This window comes from Trichechus manatus, unplaced genomic scaffold, assembly GCF_000243295.1.
Source record: "Trichechus manatus latirostris isolate Lorelei unplaced genomic scaffold, TriManLat1.0 scaffold00022, whole genome shotgun sequence".
NCBI lineage: Eukaryota > Metazoa > Chordata > Mammalia > Sirenia > Trichechidae > Trichechus > Trichechus manatus.
In genome coordinates, this window is record NW_004443958.1 from 20140746 (window position 1) to 20161477 (window position 20732).

General features: G+C 50.7%; 1 protein-coding gene across 11 annotated transcripts in view; it reads right to left on the reverse strand.

The window, feature by feature from the left end:
* ST3GAL1 (ST3 beta-galactoside alpha-2,3-sialyltransferase 1) overlaps positions 1-20732 on the reverse strand; it is a 101833-nt gene that overhangs the window by 13601 nt on the left and 67500 nt on the right. For 6 of the 11 annotated variants that reach the window (XM_023728218.1, XM_023728226.1, XM_023728217.1 and 3 more), the window contains one exon: positions 1642-2530. In XM_023728218.1, coding sequence (XP_023583986.1) covers positions 1642-1947 — 306 coding nt within the window. In that variant the 5' untranslated portion in view covers positions 1948-2530. Of the gene's footprint in view, positions 1-1641; positions 2531-4286; positions 6669-19401; positions 19511-20732 lie in introns of those variants that run through there. The other 5 variants (XM_023728222.1, XM_023728223.1, XM_023728224.1 and 2 more) reach the window with 4 other exon arrangements.

Below are 20732 nucleotides of genomic sequence, written 5' to 3' on the forward strand. Positions count from 1 at the left end.
GTGTCCTTTAACCACAGCGAGATTCAACTGTGCCCTTCATCAGCTGAGTGACCCGGGTAAGGGCAAGGTGGGGAGGATGAAAGATCTGCGCCCTCGTGGGCTGCGTTGGGGGCCAGAGGAGTAACGCCGCGAAGTCTGGCCCGGGGCCTCCTGGCCGAGCTGGCACTCCGTGTCAGGCTAGGGGGTGTTACTGCGCCTTTGTGGGCTGAGCATGGATGCTGGGGGTGGGCAAGGCCCTCTGAAGAAGAGCAGGAACTAGGGCAGGGGGCCGCAGTCTCCTCTCCCTCCAGAAGGCTCCCCTGGGTTCCATCCACTTGGCTTCTGGAATCTGGAGCAAAGAGGGCGAGAGGATTCACCGTTCTAGAAGGTTTATATCAGGTGGAAGTGGTCACTGGGGAAGAAGGGACTCTTGTCCTGGATGGCTGGGGTCAGAGACTGAGGAGGAGCTCACAGAGGACAGCAGCAACGGGGGTGGGGGGCAGTGTGCGCAGTAGGGGATGTGGTGACGCAGGCTCCTGGCCTACAGCGCACATGTGGCGATCTGTAAATTGCACTGAGAGAGTAAGGTCTTGTCATTCCTCCTGTATTACTACTTGGGCCTGGACATTTGTCCCCATTGTCTCCTTAGCTAGCAGGAGTGACGCTCCCTGTGTGACTGAGGTGGGTATGAGGCTTAGAGGCAGGCCGGAGCTCAAGACCCCGCAATTCTCACCTAGACTCCTTCCAGCCCACTTGGTCTGCCACCGGGCCTGGCATCAAGTTGATTCCTGTTTCCCAAAAGCCGGGGGACAAGGGATGGAGACTCTCGTGGGCCTGCCTCATCCAAGGCTCACAACCCTCACTGTCACTTCCTTAGAGTCCTTCCCTCTCAGTCTACCTTGTTTATTTGTTTCTTATCTGTCTCTCCCTGCCAGAATACAACTCCAAGAGAGTAAGGATCTTGCCTTTTCTTGTATCTTGGTACCTGTAGTGGGTTAAATAGTGGCCCTCAAAAAAGATATGTCCACATTCTAACCCCTAGAACCTGCAAATCTGACCTTACATGGGAAAAGGGTCTTCACAGGAGCAATTCAGTGAAAGATCTTGAGATGAGAGTATCCTGGAGTTTGGGTGGGGCCCAATCCAATGATAAGTGTCCTTTTAAGAGAAAGGAGAGGAGTAACTGAGACACAGAGAGACACAGAGAAGACACACAGGAAGAAGGTGATGTGAAGACAGAGGCAGAGATTGCAGTGATGTGTCTACAAGCCAAGGAATGCCAAGGATCCCCAGCTGTCAGCAGAAGCTAGGAGAGAGGCATGGAACGGATTCTCCCCTAGAGCCTCCACAAGGAACCAACATCGAGGACACCTTAACTTCAGACTTCTAGCCTCCAGAACTGGGAGAGAATACACATCTGTTGTTCTAAGCCGCCAAGTTTGCAGTAACTTGTTACATTAGCCATGAAAAACTAATACAGTACCCCAGCTCCAACATACATATATAGTATATGCTCCATAAATACGTGTTGAATGAATGAAAAACTATACCCTAAATCATGCTAAGTGCCTGGCGGGGTCCCAGGTGCATGCTGGGGCCTGTGCACTTGGCTGCTGGAAGCCTGTCATACCTCCCAAGGTTACCCCCGACCCCAGCTCTCACCAGCCACCAGCTGTAGGTCTCCTCCTCCAGGAGCGAGTTACGCATCGTGAGTAGTGGCTGCACGGTCTGGTTGAACCTCTCGTCGAACCAGCGCGAGACCCTGAGCTCATCGATACAGTGGCTGCAGGTGCAGGACCTATGAGGGAGCTTCATGAGCTTCTGGAAGTTTTCCGAGATCCCAGTGACCATCTGCTTGGGGAACCAGGTGGTGATCACCATGGTTTGGTTGTAGCTCAGGAAGAAGGAAGTGAGGAAGATGAGGAGAATGAGGAAGGTGAGCAACTTCATTTTCTTTACCTTCACCATCTTTTGCTTTCCTGATGGGTACCTCCCAGTAGCAGGCTGGAGGAAACCACTCTTAATAGGGGAGGAATTTGGATGAAAGGCCCCAGAGCCAGAGGCTCGATCAGAAGGGAAGGCTGGGATTCCCACGGAGGCCTCAGGCCTGCGCTTGCCGACTTCACTGCTGCTGGGAGACAGCTACCCCTGGGTGCTGAACCTCACTGTGGGCATCACAAAAGCTGTGGGGGCCACTCATGGTGTGTTGGCTCTTCTTGCATACAATTTGTCTTTCCGGGAAATAAAGTAGCCTGTGCCTTCAGTAATCCCGAGAGAGCTGATAAAGTCTCTTGCTGAAGCTTTAATCAAATGTAACAACAGTGATTTCGTTTCCTATCTAAAGAGATTGAGGGGTAATTAATCTTCTTGATGGTCCAGGATCCCTCAGGAGTGAGGACCTTGAAGGAAGGGTGTTTGGTGCAGGATGACAGGAAGCTGTCTTTGCCACCCTCCTCCAGAAAGTATGGTTTGCTGTTATCCTTAATTAGAGCCCCGTCTCCTCCATGCTTCCGCCAGCGACGTGAGGAAGGCACTGAGAGCTGTCTGTCATCTGCACAGAAAAGAAGGAAGAAAACGGTGAAATTCTGTTACCTTTTTGTTAAAAAAAAAAAAGCAAAGATGTCACCTTGAACACTAAGGTGCACCCGACCCAAGCCATGGCGTTTTCAATTGCCTAATATGCATGCAAAAGCTGGACAATGAATAAGGAAGACCAAAAAATCGGTGCTTTTGAATTATGGTGCTGATGAAGGGTATTGAGTATACCGTGGACTGCCAGAAGAACAAACAAATCTGTCTTGGAAGAAGTACAGCCAGATGCTGCTTAGAAGCAAGGATGGTGAGATTTCATCTCAGGTACTTCGGACATGTTATTGGGAGCGACCACTCCCTGGAGAAGGACATCATGCTTGTAGTAGAGGGTCAGTGAAAAAGAGGAAGACCCTCAACGAGATGGACTGACAGAGTGGCTGCAACAATGGGCTCAAGCATAACAGTGTTTCATTCTGTTGTACATAAGGTCACTATGAGTGGGAACAGATTGGAGGGTACCTAACAACAATATCGCTGTTGAGTCGATTGCAAACCTGTAGGATTTCCATGGCTGTAATCTTTATGGAAGCAGACTGCCACATCTTTCTCCTTAGGAATGGCTGGTGGGTTCAAACCACTGACCTTTCAGTTAGTAGCCCGGTGCTTAACCACCGCTCCACCAGGGCTCCTCCTGTTAAGATTACAGCCAAGAAAACCCTATGCAGCAGTTCTACTCTGTAATACATGGGGTTGTCATGAATCAGAATCGACTTGATGGCAGCGAGTTTTTTTTGTTTTTTGGTATGGATGATTTCTTTACCCTCTTTGAGCCTCAGTGTGTGCGAGTGTCAAACGGGATGGCAAAGCCTATTTGACAAGGTTGTTAAGGGGCACAGAAGGTGTTCCATTCTTCTTTCCTGCCACCAGAGTCTGGGAGGTTTAAGGGTTCAATGAGAGTTTGTGAAATGAATCGAGGACGCACGGGGTAAAGCACAGGATGAGTGCTAACCACACGGGCCTTTCCTCTCTCCTTCACTCTCTCCCGGATTGAGTTCCAGCAACAACAACCATGATGACAACAATAGCAATGGCATGCTTAGGAAGTAACCCGGGCTTCTGCCTTCCAGCTCCACACCCTGGAATGCAACCTCTGCCAATTAGTTTCGGTTCCATAGAGTGGACTTTAGATGACCCCGGTTCAAATTATCGTTTACTGGCTGTGTGGCCTTGGGCAAGTTATTCCACTCTCCTGGTCCTTGGTTATGATGATAAAATAAGATGGCAGATGCTGAGTCTCCGGTATCTATTAGGCAATCTCTAAATTTCAATTCCTTTCTCAATCTGTGAACGGATGAATATTCTTGGACGATCTAGTAAGTACCAGACATGATAGTACATTCAGACGTATCTATCCCTCAGATAATTCTAAAACACCACAAGCTAGATGTAAATACTAATATCTGTCTTGTACTTGAAAGAAACTGAGAGTCAAAGAAATAAAAGGACTTGCCCCAGATCACAGAGAAAGGAGAAGCAGGATCTGAGTTCAAATCCACAGCCTTCTGAGTCCATGCACCATCCCCCACCCCGAGAACCTAGAGGGGTTGGGGAGCCAGAAACTGGGGACTTTTATCTGGAGGTGACACCTTGTCTTGTTAACTGGTCGTCTGATTATCACCGTTGGAGGGACATAGAAAAAGGGGAGTATATTCAATCAAGAAAGCAAATGGGGGTTCTTCTAATGCCCATACCATGATTTCCCAGACTTTACTGACCTTTTGGGACTTCTGTAGGCAGCAATTGCTATCACATCTGCACTCCAGCCTGGTCTCCTTGGTGTTTGCTTGGAATGCCTCCCCCCCGCCCAGCCCGCACTTGCCTGGTCAGTTCCTCCCAGTCCTCAACATGTACATTGTTAACAAGCAGCAAATTTTTTTCAAGGAAAGTGAAGGTTGAAGGCAGATCGATTACCTTTGGGTAGGAAAAGGGGCAGCTCAAAACCAGATTACTTCAACACTCACATTCTGGAAATATCCAGGGCTCAAGAAGAGTTTGGTTCAATTCCCTACAGCTTCCTCATCTCCAACTCCTTTGCCTGAAGGTTAAGGTCCAAGCTCCTCAGCTCAGATGTCAAGGTCATTTTGATCTGGTCCTGCCCACTGCTCCATTTTCCACTTCTCATGACAAGCTGGCTTGGATTTGAGACCCAGTGGTGCCCTGGTGTACACAGTTGTCCCTTCTACCTCTCCCCCATCAGGAAGCAGCTCTGTCATTTGAGTTAGATGAACCTCTACCTTTTCAAGGCTACACTCTGACTGAACAATGCTGGGCGGAGAGTTCTCAGCCTTCTTACCCTAGTATTCGGCCCAGGGATGGGTGTGTGTCCTAACTGATCCAATCAGAGTAAAACTTTGAGTTTTTGTAGGGAGGAATGAAACTTTCTTTTGCTCTGGGTGGTTTGTTGTTTGGATGAGGTAGCCAGGGAGGTGGTAGCCACTTGGCTTGCTCATATGGAAGAAGTTAGAGTTGAACAAGGCCCAGATGAATGGTGCTATCACCCTGATCTAGCCACTCCTGCAGCCCACCCAACACCTTGACTTTCCAGTTACATGAGAGGATAAATTCCCTTTATTGTATAAGACAGATTACTAATAACTTGAAACAATGTGACTGACCACAGTCACATTTTCTCCTGCCTCTGGGATTCTGCCCAGGCTGTCAGCACTGTCCAGAAAATCCACCCCACCCTGCTTCCTCAGCTGGCTGTTACTCATTCTTCAAGGCTCAGCTGGCATTGACTCCTAGAGGAAGCCCTGCCCACTCCCAGAAGGGGTTGGGGTGGTCCTGGCTCCCACAGTGCCCGGAACTTGCTCTGCCTGCATAGCTTACTCAGCTGTCTCCCACCCTGGACTGGGAGCTGCATGAGGTTAGAAACTCAGTCTCATTCCTCTGTAGGGTTGGAGCAGAGGTGTAACGTGGTCTCACTTACATTTGTCTTCTTTGTAATGAGTAGGACCCAAGATGATCTTACTGACCCTGTACGTCCAATGCCAAGTGCAGGGGTGAGTTCACTTAAACTGATGGCTGTTGAATGGCACTGATCAAATAAGATTCCAGACGAGAGGTCAGGTTCCCTCCCAAGTCCTGGCTCTGTGCAAGAGATGATAATGTTCTAAGCTGATGCTGGAGTGGTGGTTCTCATGGTTAATGTGCTCGGCTGCTAACTGAAATGTTGGAAGTTCGAGTTCACCCAGTGGCGCCTAAGAAGTCCAGGGGACCTATTTCCGAAAAATCAGCCATTGAAAACCCTATGGAGGGCGGTTCTACTCTGACACACATGGGGTCACCATGAGTTGAACTTGGCTCAATGGCAACTGTTTTTTTCTTTTAAGTTAAAGCTAGGCATGGGGTGAGGTTGGGGCAGTGGGCTGAGCTGTGGCAGTAGTGGGACCAGGGCATCCTTCCTCCACCCCGGCACATCCCGGCAGCTGTATTTCAGAGGCCAGGGTGATCACTGGACCCCACCTGCCAGCAGAGGCTTCTGGGCTGGCGTCAATTAGTGCCTTCACAAGCCCTGAAACAAACCTGCTCTGGAGAGCAAGAATATCCCTCCTCTCTCCTGGCCCCAGCGGGGAGGGAGACACGGTGACTTCTCTGCACTCTGTTAAGTCTGAGGCCACCTGCAATAGTGGGGAAGTGCCAGGCCTGGCTCCTTGAACGGAACCTTAGCCAGGACCCACATGCCAAAGATCTCAGCCAGCGAGGTGTGAGGTGAGGCCGCCACACCTCCTAGCATGGGGTGGTGAGGACTGAAGACAGCCCCATGCAGTCTTCTGCAGAATAGCAGTGACCTCAGCCCCACACCTGAGTACTGGAAGAGGCAACAGGACTCGGATGTGCAAGGGTCTAACAGGGTGGCCGGCACGGTGGAGGATGTGGCCCAGATTGGGCGTGTTCCTGTGCGATTCTGCTCCCTTCCTACACTGTGACAAGTCTGACAGAGCCCCCGGCCTGCCCTCCTGAGAAGGCTATTTAAAAGTCCCACGCTTATTCAATCTGTATGCTGAGCAAATAATCTGAGAAGCTAGACTATATGAAAAAGAACACAGCATCAGGGTTGGAGGAAGACTCATTAACAACCTGCGATATGCAGACTACACAACCTTGCTCGCTGAAAGTGAAGAGGACTTGAAGCACTTACTGATGAAGATCAAAGACCACAGCCTTCAGTATGGATTACACCTCAACATAAAGAAAACAGAAATTCTCACAACTGGACCAAAAAGCCGTATCATGATAAATGGAGAAAAGACTGAAGTTGTCAAGGATCTCATTTTACTTGGATCCACAATAAATGCCCATGGAAGCAGGGGTCAAGAAATAAAAAAATGCATTGCATTGGGCAAACGTGTCACAAAAGACCTCTTTAAAGTGTTAAAGATCAAAGATGTCGCCTTGACGACTAAGGGGCACAGGACCCAAGCCATGGTATTTTCAATCGCCTCATACACATGTGAAAGCTGGACAATGAATAAGAAAGACCGAAGAATAATTGATGCCCCTGAATTATGGTATTGGTGAAGAACACCATGGACCACCAGAAGAATCAACAAATCTGTCTTGGAAGCCAGAATGCTCCTCAGAAGCAAAGATGGCGAGACTTCATCTCAAGTACTTTGGACATGTTATCAGGAGGGACAAGTCCTTGGAGAAGGACATCATGCTTGCTAAAGCAGAGGGTCAGTGTAGGACCAGGCAGTGTTTTGTTCTGTTGTACATGGGGTCACTATGAGTTGGAACTGACTCGCTGGAACAAAACAACAGCAATGAAATCAGCTTCCAAGAATATAAGCCATTGTAGAATGTAAGTCATTATGAACACGATGTTTCTGAGGGGCTGCGTTGGTTCCCTGGGGCACTGGGCAGCTAGCCCTCATGATGTGTGCGTTGAGTAGGGTTTTCATGGAACACCCAGCTCAGGGCCTGACTTCGCACATGAGAAGCCCTGTATCCCTTGCTTTGTTTCCTCCGTCATCCTCACCCCTCTCCAGCTCAGCTCCACCTGCTCTGAGTTGGCAGAGATACTCAGTGGCTGAGTCCAGGAGGTTTGGGCCCACTTGGAGAATCTCTCTCCCCCTGGTCAGGGAGGACCCAGTTCCCTCCAGAAAACACCATCTGAGAGAAACCTGGTCTTGACTTGAGAGGTGGCCCTGGCCACCTGGTGAGGTTAACCAGTGGCGAGTCTCCCTGTCATTGCCAGGACTGAGGGTGGCTGTTTCCCCCTTTGATACAGTAAACACCAGGCCCCAAGTTAGCCCAGCTAAACAACAGTGCTGCCGGGGACTTCTTTCTTCCTTGTCCTCCCAGTGGGCAGAGGGACAGCCCCCGACCTGGGACAGCACCCTGGTCCAGCCACCTGACACATAGCCACCTCAGGAGTTCAGGTCAATCCATGTCTCTGGGCCTTGATTCTTCGTCTGCAAAATGGGGACAATTATCCTAGCCCTACTCACCCCAGACTCAGTTGAGCTAATGAATGAATGGAGCCCTGACACTCCAAAGAAATAGTGCCTATGTTATAATAATGCTGTTTATAATAGTGAATTTTAATATGCATCAGAAGCCATACTAAGGGATTACAGGTACATACAGGGTCTAGAATAATTCCTGGCCCTCCATACAGAGCATTTAATATTAGTATTGAGGGCCCTGGTGGTGCAGTGGTTAAGCATTCAGCTGCTAACTGAAAGGTCGGCCATTCGAACCATGGGAGAAAGAACTGGCAATCTGCCCTATAAAGATAACAGCTTAGAAAAACCTATGAGGCAGTTCTACTCTGTCACGTGGGGTCGTTATCAGTTGAAAATCAACTCGACCCAACAACAGTATTAATATAGGAAAAATTCAGTCTGCCCTGGTGTCACCATTATCATTCCCTTGAGAAGTGTGTGTGTCTGTGTGTGTGTGTGTGTGTGTGTGTGTGTGTGTGTGTTGATGGTGGAGTTTAGAATGAAGAAGCAACTGCATTTGTTCAGTTGAATACCTACTATGTGCAGATACTTCCCACCTGACATCTCATTTTATTGTATCAACTATCCTCTGGTTTGGACATTGCTATCCCGTTACCGATTTCTTTCATTCAGTAATTATTTACTGGACACCTGCTATATAACAGTCACTCTGTTAAGTGCTGGACAATACAGTGGTTAAGGAAAGTAAAACGACCCCGTCCTAGCCCTCCTGAAACTTGAACTTTCACAGGATGTGGGAAAGGATGCTGAGATAATGAAAGAATTACACAAAAACATAGACGGGTCCTCACTGCTACAGAGCAGAGGTGCAGGGGATGGGGCTGGCAGGTGGCCCTAGGAGGTGGTGATGTCCTGAGGCAACAAAGATAGGAAGAGCCCCCCAGGCTGGGGAGCTGCAGGTGACCAGGCTGTTGGGGAGAGTGGGCAGGTCTGCAGGACTGAAAGAAAAAAGGTCAAGTGGAATGGAAGCCCAGAGAGAAGACCCAGGATGGGATGATGGGCACTGGGCCAGGCAAGGTCTGGCCATCCCGTGAGCGTTCGAGCCACATCCTGGGAAGGCCCTGTGTGCGAGGTTTCAGCAGTGGGGTTTGCTGAGGTCAAGGCTCATCAAAGTCACAGGCAGGAGGAGGCAAAGTCAGGCCTGACAGAATGGCTCCTCCCACAGCACCATCCCATGGCCCCGGGTGCTGAGTGGCTGTGGTGTTGCTATGACCCTGCTGCAGTCCCTGCTGCAGTCCCTGCTGCAGTTCTGGCCTTCTAGGGGCTCAGGCAGTGAGCAAGCCCTCTTCATTCTCCCCCGCCCCACCCCAGATATTCTTTCTACAGTCTCCACCTGCCCTGTGCCCAGGAGGTTGACCTTAGGGACTATGTCAGTGGACTCTGTTCTGACTACCTGTTGGGTTTGGCCAAGGAAAACCTCAGCAGGAGAGTGGAGGGAGACAGTAGACTGAGGTCGGGTAGTTATTGCCCTGGCTCCCTCCCTCTGGGGTGGCCAGGGGCTGGGCCCTCTTGTCCTGCAATGCAGTATCTCCATACATTGGCTCAGAGTCCTATAACCTCTCCCTCCACTTGCGCCTTTAGTCCTAGGATTGGAAATAGCATCTCCCTGTGGTCTCCCTACTGCGCAATGCTTGTGTTAAAAAACAAAAACAAAAGAAACAGTTGTTGTCAAGTCAATTGCCATTCATGGCGACGCCATGTAACAGAGTAGAACTGCTCCATAGGGTTTTCTTGACTCTAATCTTTATGGAAGCAGATTGACAGGCCTTTCTTCAACAGTGCCACGGGGTTTGAGCTGCCAATGTTTAGATTAGCAACCCAGTGAAAATTTTTTGTACCACTCAGGGACCATGCCTTTGTAAACCATCTTTTTACTAACTTGTTCTCAGTTGCTACTGTGAGGGCATCATTGTATCCTGCCAGGGTCCTGAGGGGCACAGGTACCCCACTGTTCCCTTGTGGCATGGCTTCAAAAAAAAAAAAAAAACTCTCACTGTCCCGCCAAACCCAACAGGTCTATGCACTTGTGGTCTATGCACCTAGCATCCCCTGCAGGTGTCCCCCACAGGTGGCCAGCCTCCGCCCACCTGCAGAACCGAGTTGCTCTGGGAACAGCCCTGTCCTATACCACCCATAGAATCAAGCTGCTCTCGCAGGTCCCTGGCAGCCTCAGAGGACTCCCTCAAATTGCTGGCTGGACCAGCTGGATCCCGGGCACCAGCTCCCCTCCCGGCCTCAGTGGCTGCTCCTTCTGGAATCCTCCCAACTTCTGCTCCAGCTCTGCCCCGGGGGATTCACCGTCAGCAGTCTTGTCCGCTGAGGCCCATGCTATTGCTATGCCCTGTGGCAGGGACAGAACCAGGAGCTTGCTGTGGGCACCACTTCAGTCCCAGCCTCACCACAATCCATCTCCCAGCAGGAGGGAATCCCCTCCTTGAAAACAGCTACCTCCCAGCACTGCCTCCCTCACAGATGCAGGAGCACCACGGGGTGAGGTCTGTCTAGTGGTGTCTATCCCAGTTGGTGAGATGCCCTGGTGGTGCAATAGTTAAGCGTTTGGCTGCTAAGCGAAAGGTCGGCGGTTCGACCCTCCCAGTGGCTCTGCTGGAAGAAGACCTGGCAAACTTCTTCCGTAAAGATTACAGCCAAGAAATCCCTATGGGGCAGTTCTACTCTGTCACATGGGGTCGCTATGAGTCAAAATCGACTCAACCGCACCCAACAGCAGCACTCCCGTTGGTGACGGTAGCTTGTCCACTTCCTGCTCCTGGGCCCCGCTCTGCATCTGATTTGCCCACCCTCCGACTCCTGCTGGGCTCGTGCACGGCACCATCGAGAGAATCTGCTGTTCTTCCTGTGGACAGAGGTCGCTAGGCTATCTCTAACCAGATCTGGTGGTCGCTGCTGGTGTCCTTTCTTCCTCCCTATCTCGGCATTTACTCGGGAGCCCCAGCAGCCTCCCCATCTTCTCTCTGCATGGCCTGCTCGACCCAGAGTCACTATCCAAGGCACTGTTCCTGCCGGACAGCAGCTAGGGCGCCTAGTGGCTCTTTGGGGCAGACGCCATTAGCTCTGCTTTGCAGAAGTGGAAGCTGGGGCTCTAAGAGACTAAGCTTTCCAGGCTACGCAGCTTCTTAGGGACCAGCCAGGGTGTAAACCAGGCTGTCTCAGGTCCTATGAGCGAGGTCGCATCATCAACCCCATTTTACAGATGAGGAAGTGGAGGCCCTGGAGTTAAGTAACATCAAGGTCACACGGCTAGGAAGAGCGGGGCTGATCACTGCCCTGCCTCTCACCTGAGCAGCGAGGACACCTGTAATACGTCCCTGAACACATCTGGTGAAGACATGTCTGTCTGCACCTCTAGAGAGTCAGGCCACAGCCTGGGCCATATTCCACCCTCAGCTCCAGAGTCTAGGACATCACAGTCTGTATGTATATGTCACTGCTGCAGAGGGAGCAGTTTTGGTACTGATGAGAGAGAGAAGAGAGGTGGGTACACGGGGTGAAGGAAGAACTCACAGACAAGCAAGTGGTGGTGATGGTGGGGGGGGGGACTTGGCACAGTATGAAAAACAGGGTGCCCTTCAGAGAAGCTGCGGTGGGCAGGCGCCAGACTGTGGACGTCTTAGGAACATGAACTTTGGGATGAAGGTGGTTGGAAGCCACAGCTGGTTGGTGAGCAGTGGGTTGCAGTGACCAGAATCGGTATCTGGCAGATGGACTCGAGAGGCGTGGACAAGACGCCCCCTGGGAGTCTGAGGACCAGCCCTGTCTCCATTCTGGTGACCTGGCAAGTCTGTCTCCTTAGGGGCCTCAGTTTCCCCACGGCGTCCTGCACTGACTTTACTATTTACGTATTTCCCTACCCCTGAGATATGTGGCGGAGTTAAGAGTACCCGTTCTGGTGCTTTAGAATCTTTCTCTTCTTACGCTAGGTACATCTTGCTTGTTCCTTTGCTGGGGTTGTTGCTGTTTGCTGTCGGATTGATTCCAATTCCTAGTGACCCTAGAGGACAGAGTGGAGCTGCCCTATAGGGATTCCAAGGCTGTAATCTGTATGGAAGCAGATTGCCACGTCTTTCTTCTGCGGAGCGGCTGGTGAGTTCGAACCACCGGCCTTTCGATTAGCAGTCGAGTGCTCAACCGTTGTGACACCAGGGCCCCCTCCCTTTGCTGAGGAGTTGGGGGAAGAAAATAAAGATGCCTTGAAGCCCAAACAGTCTTAGAATTGGCAGTGTGGAGAAGTGCCTCAGAGAAACACGATGAACAGGATTAAGGTCACATGAGAGGGAGCTGCAGATATTTCCATATTTCGAGCTGCGCAAAAGCAATTTAAATCCACAAAGCTTCTTATGTGTGCAGGTTGAGGGGTGCTAAATCTGGAGGCCGCAGACATCCAGACAACGTTAGAAGCACGGAATGTGGTAAGGAGTTTAAGGAGTAGCGCCACAGGCACAACTGGGCTCACATCTGCCCCCAGAAGAGAAAGGATGTCGCTGATTTGGGTGGCTGCTGAAATGATGACCAAAGAAGGACCTATTGGAACGATTAAAACCCCACCTCAATCCTGCCTCAGGGCTCTGTCAGCTAGTTCTAAAGGGCTTATGTATAGGGCCGCTCGGGAGCTGAGATTTACATAGTCTGACACCGGCTTAAAGAGATAAGCTGCCTCCTGCTCCACTGACTTACGTGGGATATTTTCCCCTTACTGACATACAGGGAAGGTCCCTGGGTGGTGCAAACAGTTTGTGCTCTACTGCTAATGGAAAGGTTTGCGGTCAGTACCCATCCAACGGCACTGTGCAAGAAAGGTCTGGCGTTCTGCAACCGTAAAGATTGTTGTTGTTGTTAGGTGCTGTCAAGTGGGCTCCAGCTCATAGCGACCCTATGCACCACAATACGAAACACTGCGCCACGCTCACAATCGTTGTTATGCTTGAGCGCATTGTTGCAGCCATTCCGTAAAGATTACAGCCAAGAAAACCCCGTGGAGCAGCTGTACTCTGTAACGCATGGAGTCGCCAAATGTTGGAATCGACTTGATGGCAATGGGCTTTTTTTTTTTGCTTTGGATTTACAGGGGGAACTAGAAGCTCCTGAAGGGGGTGGAGACAATCTCCAGTGGTGTCCGGATTCAGATCCCAGAACACAACCTAGCTGCTGAAATGGCGAGGGGCCAGCATCAGCCGTGATCTGAGATGGGTGAACGTAAGACAAGGAGGCGACTGGAACGAACCATTCCCAAAAACCAAGGGTTGGAGGGGCATCATGGTCTCTGGGGTGGCCAGGTATAAAACAGTCCTGACCGAGCCCCACTGGTGCCCACTCTCCAGTCACTGGAGAACGCTGTCCATTCTCCACTGCAGCACGCAGGGCCCAAGCCATCTGCTGTGGCGCCCGCAGTGAGCGCAGCACTCGGGAAGGGAGTGAGGTCTTCACGTCACGTACAGGGACTGCTGAGCCGTCCACTGCCACACTAGCTCAGCACTGGAGCAGAGGGACACGGATTGGCATCATGGCAGGGCCAGGCGACCTTCCAGAGCTGGTTCCGGGCAGCATGGGGGGGTCAGGATGGAAAATCAGAAAGAACACTGGGAAGCCTGGCCGCAGAGGTCCAGCCAGAGAGTCAAGACAGCAGAGGCCAGGGGTGACCTGGAGCAGAGGAGGAGGGTGTGGAGGCATTCCTGGGGCCTGGGGCAACCGAGGGAGCAGGGAGGGGAGACTCCCAGGGAACCGGGGGACTCAGAGCCAGGAGATGAGATCCCAGGGCATCTCATTTGCACCCACAGCTGAGCCCTGGGGCAATGCAGGCAGATGCTTGTGAGGAAGGAAGGCGGGAACCTTCCCCGATGCAGTCTGGGTGCTATGCCAGGCATGGAGCTGGGACTTTGGGGAGGTCATCTCATGTGAGCTTCAGGACAGCTTTGCACCTGGGGTCATCCTCCTCTTTCATAACGAAGAACGGAGAAAGAGAGTGCTGAGGCAGCCTGCACGCAGTGAGCGCAAGATTCAAGACCAGGTTCGAAGCCGGGGCCCTGCAGTGAGCGCCTTACCCTGCAGGTGGCTGTATTCTAAACCACACAGGGCAGGGGTGTCAGGGATTGTGAAACACCCCAGTGACTCCATCTGCTGGACCTTCCTGTGCCCCACTTGTATGACTGGCAGTTACAAAGATGCTCATCAAGCAGCACTTACTTGACCAAAGGGACGCAGAAGAGGTAAGACTTGCTCAGGGCCATGCATCTAGTATGCAGCAGCTCCAGGAAGAGAACTCAGGTCTAGATTCCACTTCCCATGGGGTAAAGTGAGCTTGATTCCCGGCCAATGCACCTCAGGCACGGCCACCACCCATCTGTCAGTGGAGGCTTGCGTGTGGCTAGGATGCTGAGTAGGTTTCAGTAGAGCTTCTAGACTAAGATGGACTAGGAAGAAAGGCCTGGTGATCTCCTTCTGAAAATCAGCCCATGAAAACCCTGTGGACCACATGGCCCGATCCCGTCGTACACAGGGTCCCCATGAGTTGGGGGACAACTCGATGCAGCGAACAAGAACAAAGTGGAAAGAGCATGGCCATTGCAGTTCCAAAGCCTCACTAGCCGTATGACCTTGGACAAGGCACTCGACCACCCTGGCCACACCTCGTCCTCATATACAGAACAGAGACAACCCAGTACCTGTGGAAGGAGCCATGAGGGAACAGAACGAGATGATCAAGAGCCTGTAGTTACTGCCTGTCTGATCCGTGCCCTGCCTTTGTGCTGAGTGCAGTTCTAAGAGCTGACCTAAAAGCTTTACTTGTGTTAACTGACCGACTCTATGAGTATGCCCATTTCACAGATGAGGAAAATGAGGCCCAGAGCAGTGAAGTCACTTTGCCCAGGGGCAGCCATCTGGTAAGAGTGAAGCTGCAATTTAATCTGAGAAGTCTGGCTACAGAATCCAAGCTCCTCTCACTCTTGGCCTATGCAGGTCTCACAGCCAGGGTCCCCGGAGGAGCCCCCACCTCACCTGTGGTGCAATCATGCAAGCAGTGAGCCCTACTCCCACCTACAGCTCCCTCCCCAAAGCGCTCCCAACTGCTGCTCACCCTCTATCCAACTGGGCAGGCAAGCAGGGCAGGAAAGGAGGTAAGAGGTGGGCTGTGGTTGAAGGCTGGTGATGGCGAATGTTGTCCTGCCAGGGGAGCTGCAGGGACGGAGCTGTCATGCCCCAGCTCTGGCTCAGTTGGCCAAACACTGGACTGACATTGGACTGAGCTGACACAGGACACTGGAGTTTACCAACCTTCCCACGCTGGTCCCTCCTGAGGGCTGGGGGTGGAGGACTGCACAGCTTGTCCCCTGTGCCCACAACGGGCCTCCCACTCGGGGAGAACAGTATTTTAAAAAACATCTTGTTCTGTACAACTTGCATTAAAACACACAGGTGGAGTTTTATTGCTTCCTAAAATGCAGTGGGGAGACAGTGGGGAAAGGTGGGCTTTGAAAAGGCCCGTGGCAGGGAGGGTCTCAGGAGAGACTAAGGCCAGGCAGGGGGCAAGGCATCTGATGTTTCTGGGTGCAGAGGGGCACACGCGGCATACAGGGGCAAGACACCTCCGTCTAAGTCCCAGCTCTAATGTGTTGCCAACGATGTGACCTCCCGAAGCCACTCTCCTCCACCATCTGGGATGATGCACATCCTGCTTCGAGCCTCCTGGGTGGATGCAGGGGCCACATGGGTTTGCCCATGAGTGACAGTGTGCAGTATGACACATGGCCAGAGTGAGGCACATGATCTGGACAGGGGCCACACAAGCTTTTTCCTTTGCTCTACTCTTGGTCCCCTGGTGTTCTGACTCCTTTTGCCTCCTTCTTCTTCCCTCTGCCAACGCATGATCAACACCACCATTCAACAAAGACATACACCAGCCGCTGTCATGTCAACTCCAACTCATAGCAACCCCCTGTGTATCAGAGTAAAACTGTGCTCCATAAGGTTTCAATGGCTGATTTTTCCAGAAGTAGGATTGCCAGGTCTTTCTTCCAAGGTGCTTCTGGTTCAAACCTCCAACCTTTTGGTTAATAGCAGAGCATGTTAACCATTTGCACCACCCAGGGACTCCAGGGAAGATAACACAGGTTCACTTTGCATGTGTGTCTGTGTGTATATTGTGGGTTAGCGCTACAGACCAAATGTTATTATTCTCAGTAAAGAAAAGGAATGATCGAAAACCTAGAAGGATGAATAATTAGGATGAGTTTACTTTCTCTTATTAATGCAGATAAAAGCACATGATCTTCAGATTTAACTTTTATTTACCTGGCCCCTACCATATGCCTGCGTGTCAATTTTCTTCCTGTTTTATAGGTAGAACACATAGGCTTAGAGAAAGGGCTTCAAAGTGGTTTGTTTCGGTTCAAACCCCTGCTGAGAATTTGCATTTCTAACAAGTTCCCAGGCGATGCTAATGCTGCTGGTTAGGGACCAATTCTGAGAACCACTAGTACAGCAGTGGTTCTCAAAATTTATTAGACATAAGAGATCACCTGGGGATCTTGTTAAAATGTAGATTCTGATTCAGTATATCTGGGGTGGAAATGCAAATTCTCAGCAGGGGTTCAAACCAGAATGAACTGGTTAGAAGCCTGGCCTAGAGAAGGTAAGAGCCTTCAGACGAGCAGTGGCACAGGATTCTGCCCCAAGACCCTTCACTGCCTTCTGTTTACTGAGCTCAGCGTCCTGTCCTATAACACATGTACTGGCACCCATCTGGGTCCTCTGTGCAGCCCCCATGGTGCTTGGCGACCAAGGTGAAACTGACACAAACATGAATCTCATGCTGCTTGCTGTGCTGAGTAGTAAAGTCCCTTGTCTCTGACCCAGGAGTCTCGTGTCTCCTGCCAGCAGCCATAAAACACTAAGAGGTCAACTTATTAGCTTGTAAGTAGAAGATCAAATTCCAGACCTTACACCTATGCTGTGCTACTTTCCACCTATTAATTTATTATCAATAAAATTGTTCTTGTTAACGGAGCAGCTTTCTGTCTCATGTCTCCTCCCAGATGGTGAGCATCATGTCTCAGATACCACCGTCTCAAAGAAAACTTCCCTGGTCTCACTTCCCTCCCTTCTTTCCAAACCAAAAATCCAAACCCATTGCCATGGAGTTGATTCCGACTCATAACGACCCTATAGGACAGAGGAGAACTGTCCCATAGGGTTTCCAAGGAGCAGCTGGTGGATTTGACCTGCTGACCCTTTGGTTAGCAGCCGAGAGCTCTTAACCACTGTGCCACCAGGGCTTCTAATGCATTGGATGGTATGGACCAGAAGAAGAACTGATTTGATTGCAGAAGAGAGAGACATTAGATTTAATTATTAGACACAGAACATGTTAAGCTAATGATATTTTGGGAAAACGAGATGAAAGTTTCTGAATGTTTACATTTTTGTGACCACAAGAGTGAGCTAAGCCAAGAATTCTCTGGAGTTTAACCAAATGGAGAAAGCAGTCAGGGTGAGCCTGAACTGCCATTGAGGGCACAGATTGTCTTATTTAATCTGTATCCCTGGCACTGTGCCCTCAGCCTGACCCAGAGCAGACCCTCATGGGGGCCTGTTTAATGGGTATATGGACAGATGGATAACTCAATGATGCTGATCAATGGTGCGCTTGCTGGTCAACCCCAGGGTTGCCTCCTCCAGAGCTCCAGATCCCACGGTGGAAGAGCTTTCTGAGTGTTCCTTATGAGTAATGTTCAAAGAGATTATAGGCCAGTCACCAGGCAGAATTGCTTTTTGATGATTATTTTTCCAGCTGAATGAGATTCAGTTAATGGAAGACTTTATAAGTCCTCTGGGCCCCAAAGAAAGAGAGATATTCTGCTGCTCCCAGAAATGAGCTTCTGGATTTGTGGCCAGGTCCCAGGTCAGGGGAAGTAGGACTGGCTGAAGCTCTTCCCCGGAGACCCAAGGTGTGACCGCTAAGGTGGTGCCTCGCAGAGGGCGTCTCTGCTGAGAGCTGGAATCCACAAAGTTAAGTGGAGCTGGTGGAAGGCTCTGTCCCCACGCCTGGCTGCTGCCTGCCTTGGAGGCAAAGACTTGTGGATTTCAGGAACAGAGATGACCACACCTTTCTGCTTTGTTTTCCAAGTAAGGAAATAGAGGCCCACGGAGGGGAATGACTTGCCCAAGGTGGCACAGTAGTCTGTGGGGTCATCCAGACTAGAACCTGGGACCCCTGACTCCCTAAGCATGTCCCTTCCACCACACCTGGCCCCAGGAGCTGCTCCAAGAGGTGCTGAACAGGGACCATTACCACCACTTGGTGGACGGGAGGATTGAGCCCACAGACAGGAAGGGCCTGCCCAAGGTCACGGCCTGCTGATGCCTCTCCGTGGCAGAGCCTGGGTCTGTCTGCTCCCCTGCCCTCTGCCCAGCACTCTGCCAGCTGGGGCTCCTGCTCCTGAGGTCAGCTCCAGGTCAGCAGTACAAACCTCAATGTTATTCTCACTCTAATTCTGTGGCTTCTGAATGCAGGTTCCCGCTTCACTTAGAAAGATCTGAGCTGAAAACTCACCTGTTTAAAAAAAAAAACCGTTGCCGTTGAGTCGATCCTGACTCATATCGACCCTATAGGACAGAGTAGAACTGCCCCATAGGGCTTCCAAGGAGCGGCTGGTGGATTCAAACTGCTGACCTTTTGGTTAGCAGCCGAGCTGGTTAGCACCACCAGGGCTCCAGTCCTGCTCGAAAACGTGTTTTGAGTATAAATGCAGATTTAAGAATATGAAACATTCAGATGCCGATAGTGAATTGTACAAAGAAGATTAAGACAAGTGGCTTCCTGTTACAGACACACCTTCCTTCTGTTGCTTTAAATTCTGTCTGATTTGTTTTTTCTTGTTACACAACCTCTCCTCCCACCCCGCCACCCTGCAGACTCTTGGAGGTAACAGATGGAGGGAACCATATTTATGGCCCATCACTGTGCTGGTAGGAGGCTGGGGAGGCAAACATACGGAGAATCAGAGCCCAAGAGTGTGATGACGTGCCAAGCACATTCCCTGCCTCAGGGCCTTTGCATGTGCTGTTCTTGCCTACTGGAATGTTCTTGCCCCAGAATCCACAAGGCTCGCTCCCTTATTGCATCCATGCTTCTGCCCAAATGCCCCTCCCAGAGGCTTTTCCTTTCTGCCCTACAACAGCCCCATGTCACTGTTTGTCCCCTTGTCTGCTGTGTTTTCCTACACAACCTTAATCACATCTGCAAGTGAACATCTGAGAATGATAACATTAGCAAATTACGCGCTGCAACATTGTATGTAGTACATATTACTAACAATTAGATATACAAAAAAGAAAAAATAGGTACTTGTAAGTGTGGTTCATCGTAACTCTTTTAAGTCCCAAGTTGTACAGAAGTCCCCTCTAATCGGTGGTTTTGCTTTCCACAGTATCAGTTACCAGTGGTCCACCTTGGTCTGAAAATATTAAATGAAAAATTCCAGAAATAAACAATACTTAAGCTTTAAATTGTGCGCTGTTCTGAGCAGTGCAATGAGCTCTCATGCCGTCCTGCTCCGGATGTGAATCATCCCTTTGCCCAGCACATCCACGCTGTACACGCTACCCGCCCATTAGTCACTTAGTACCCGTCTCGGTTATCAGATCGATTATCGTGGAATCGCGGTGCTTGTGTTCAAGTAACCTTTATTTTACTTAATAATTGTTCTATTCTATTATTAGTTACTGTTGTTAAACGCTCACTGTGCCTAATTTATGAATAAACTTTATCATAGGCATCTGCGTATAGGAAATAAACATAATATATAAAGGGCTCTGTAGCATCCACAGTTTCAGACATCCACAGGGGTCTTGGAACTGTATCCCCCATGGATAAGGGGGGACTACTGTACTTAGTTGTCTGTCTGTCTGTCACTCCCCCCAGAATGAAGCCTCCAGGAGTGCAGGGACTTCGTCTGTCTGGCTTACGGCTGCATCCCTGTGCAGAGATGGTGGCAGCCCCCCTGGGGGTCTCTGTGCACTGACGTGAACGGAGGTGCAGCCCAGTGCTCAGAACTCAGGGCGCGGAGGTTCCTTCTGGTTTGGGGACAGTGAGAGGTGGGGTGTCGTGGTGATTATACAGTAAAACCTGTGAAAGCCAGAACGTGTGTAAGGCAGAAACCTGTCAGAGAAGGAAAACGCAAACATTTTCCACTAATAAAGAGCAATAGAAAAGTGGTAAGACTGTGCCCTGTCAAAGGCGGAAAACTTGTGAGACCCAGAGAAACAAGGCAGTCCCGTGAGTTCCGACTCTCACAGGCTTCACTGCAGACGCAGCCTCAAATCAGCCCTGTCTACAGACCGCCCAGTATGCTGCCCTCTGATCTCTGGACCTTCTGTTTGGGGGCTTTCTTCTCCTAGCTGAGCTCTGCTTGTTCCCGACTGAGCGTCAGCCATCCTGAGAGAGCGGAGGCGGAGCTTGGGCCTAGACACTTCCTTTGGCTTTTGCAAAAACAATAGAACCGGAAATACAGCAAAACCTCTCAGAGAGGTGGTGGACGAGGGTGGGTCCTTGCTGCTGGGCTCCCCTGTGGTTGGACAGGATGTTCGGCAAACAGTACATGAGGAAGCGTCAGGTGCCACGGCGGGGCCACTGGGCCTGGCCCCCCCACAGCCTGGTGTCCTTGGAATGGAGGACAT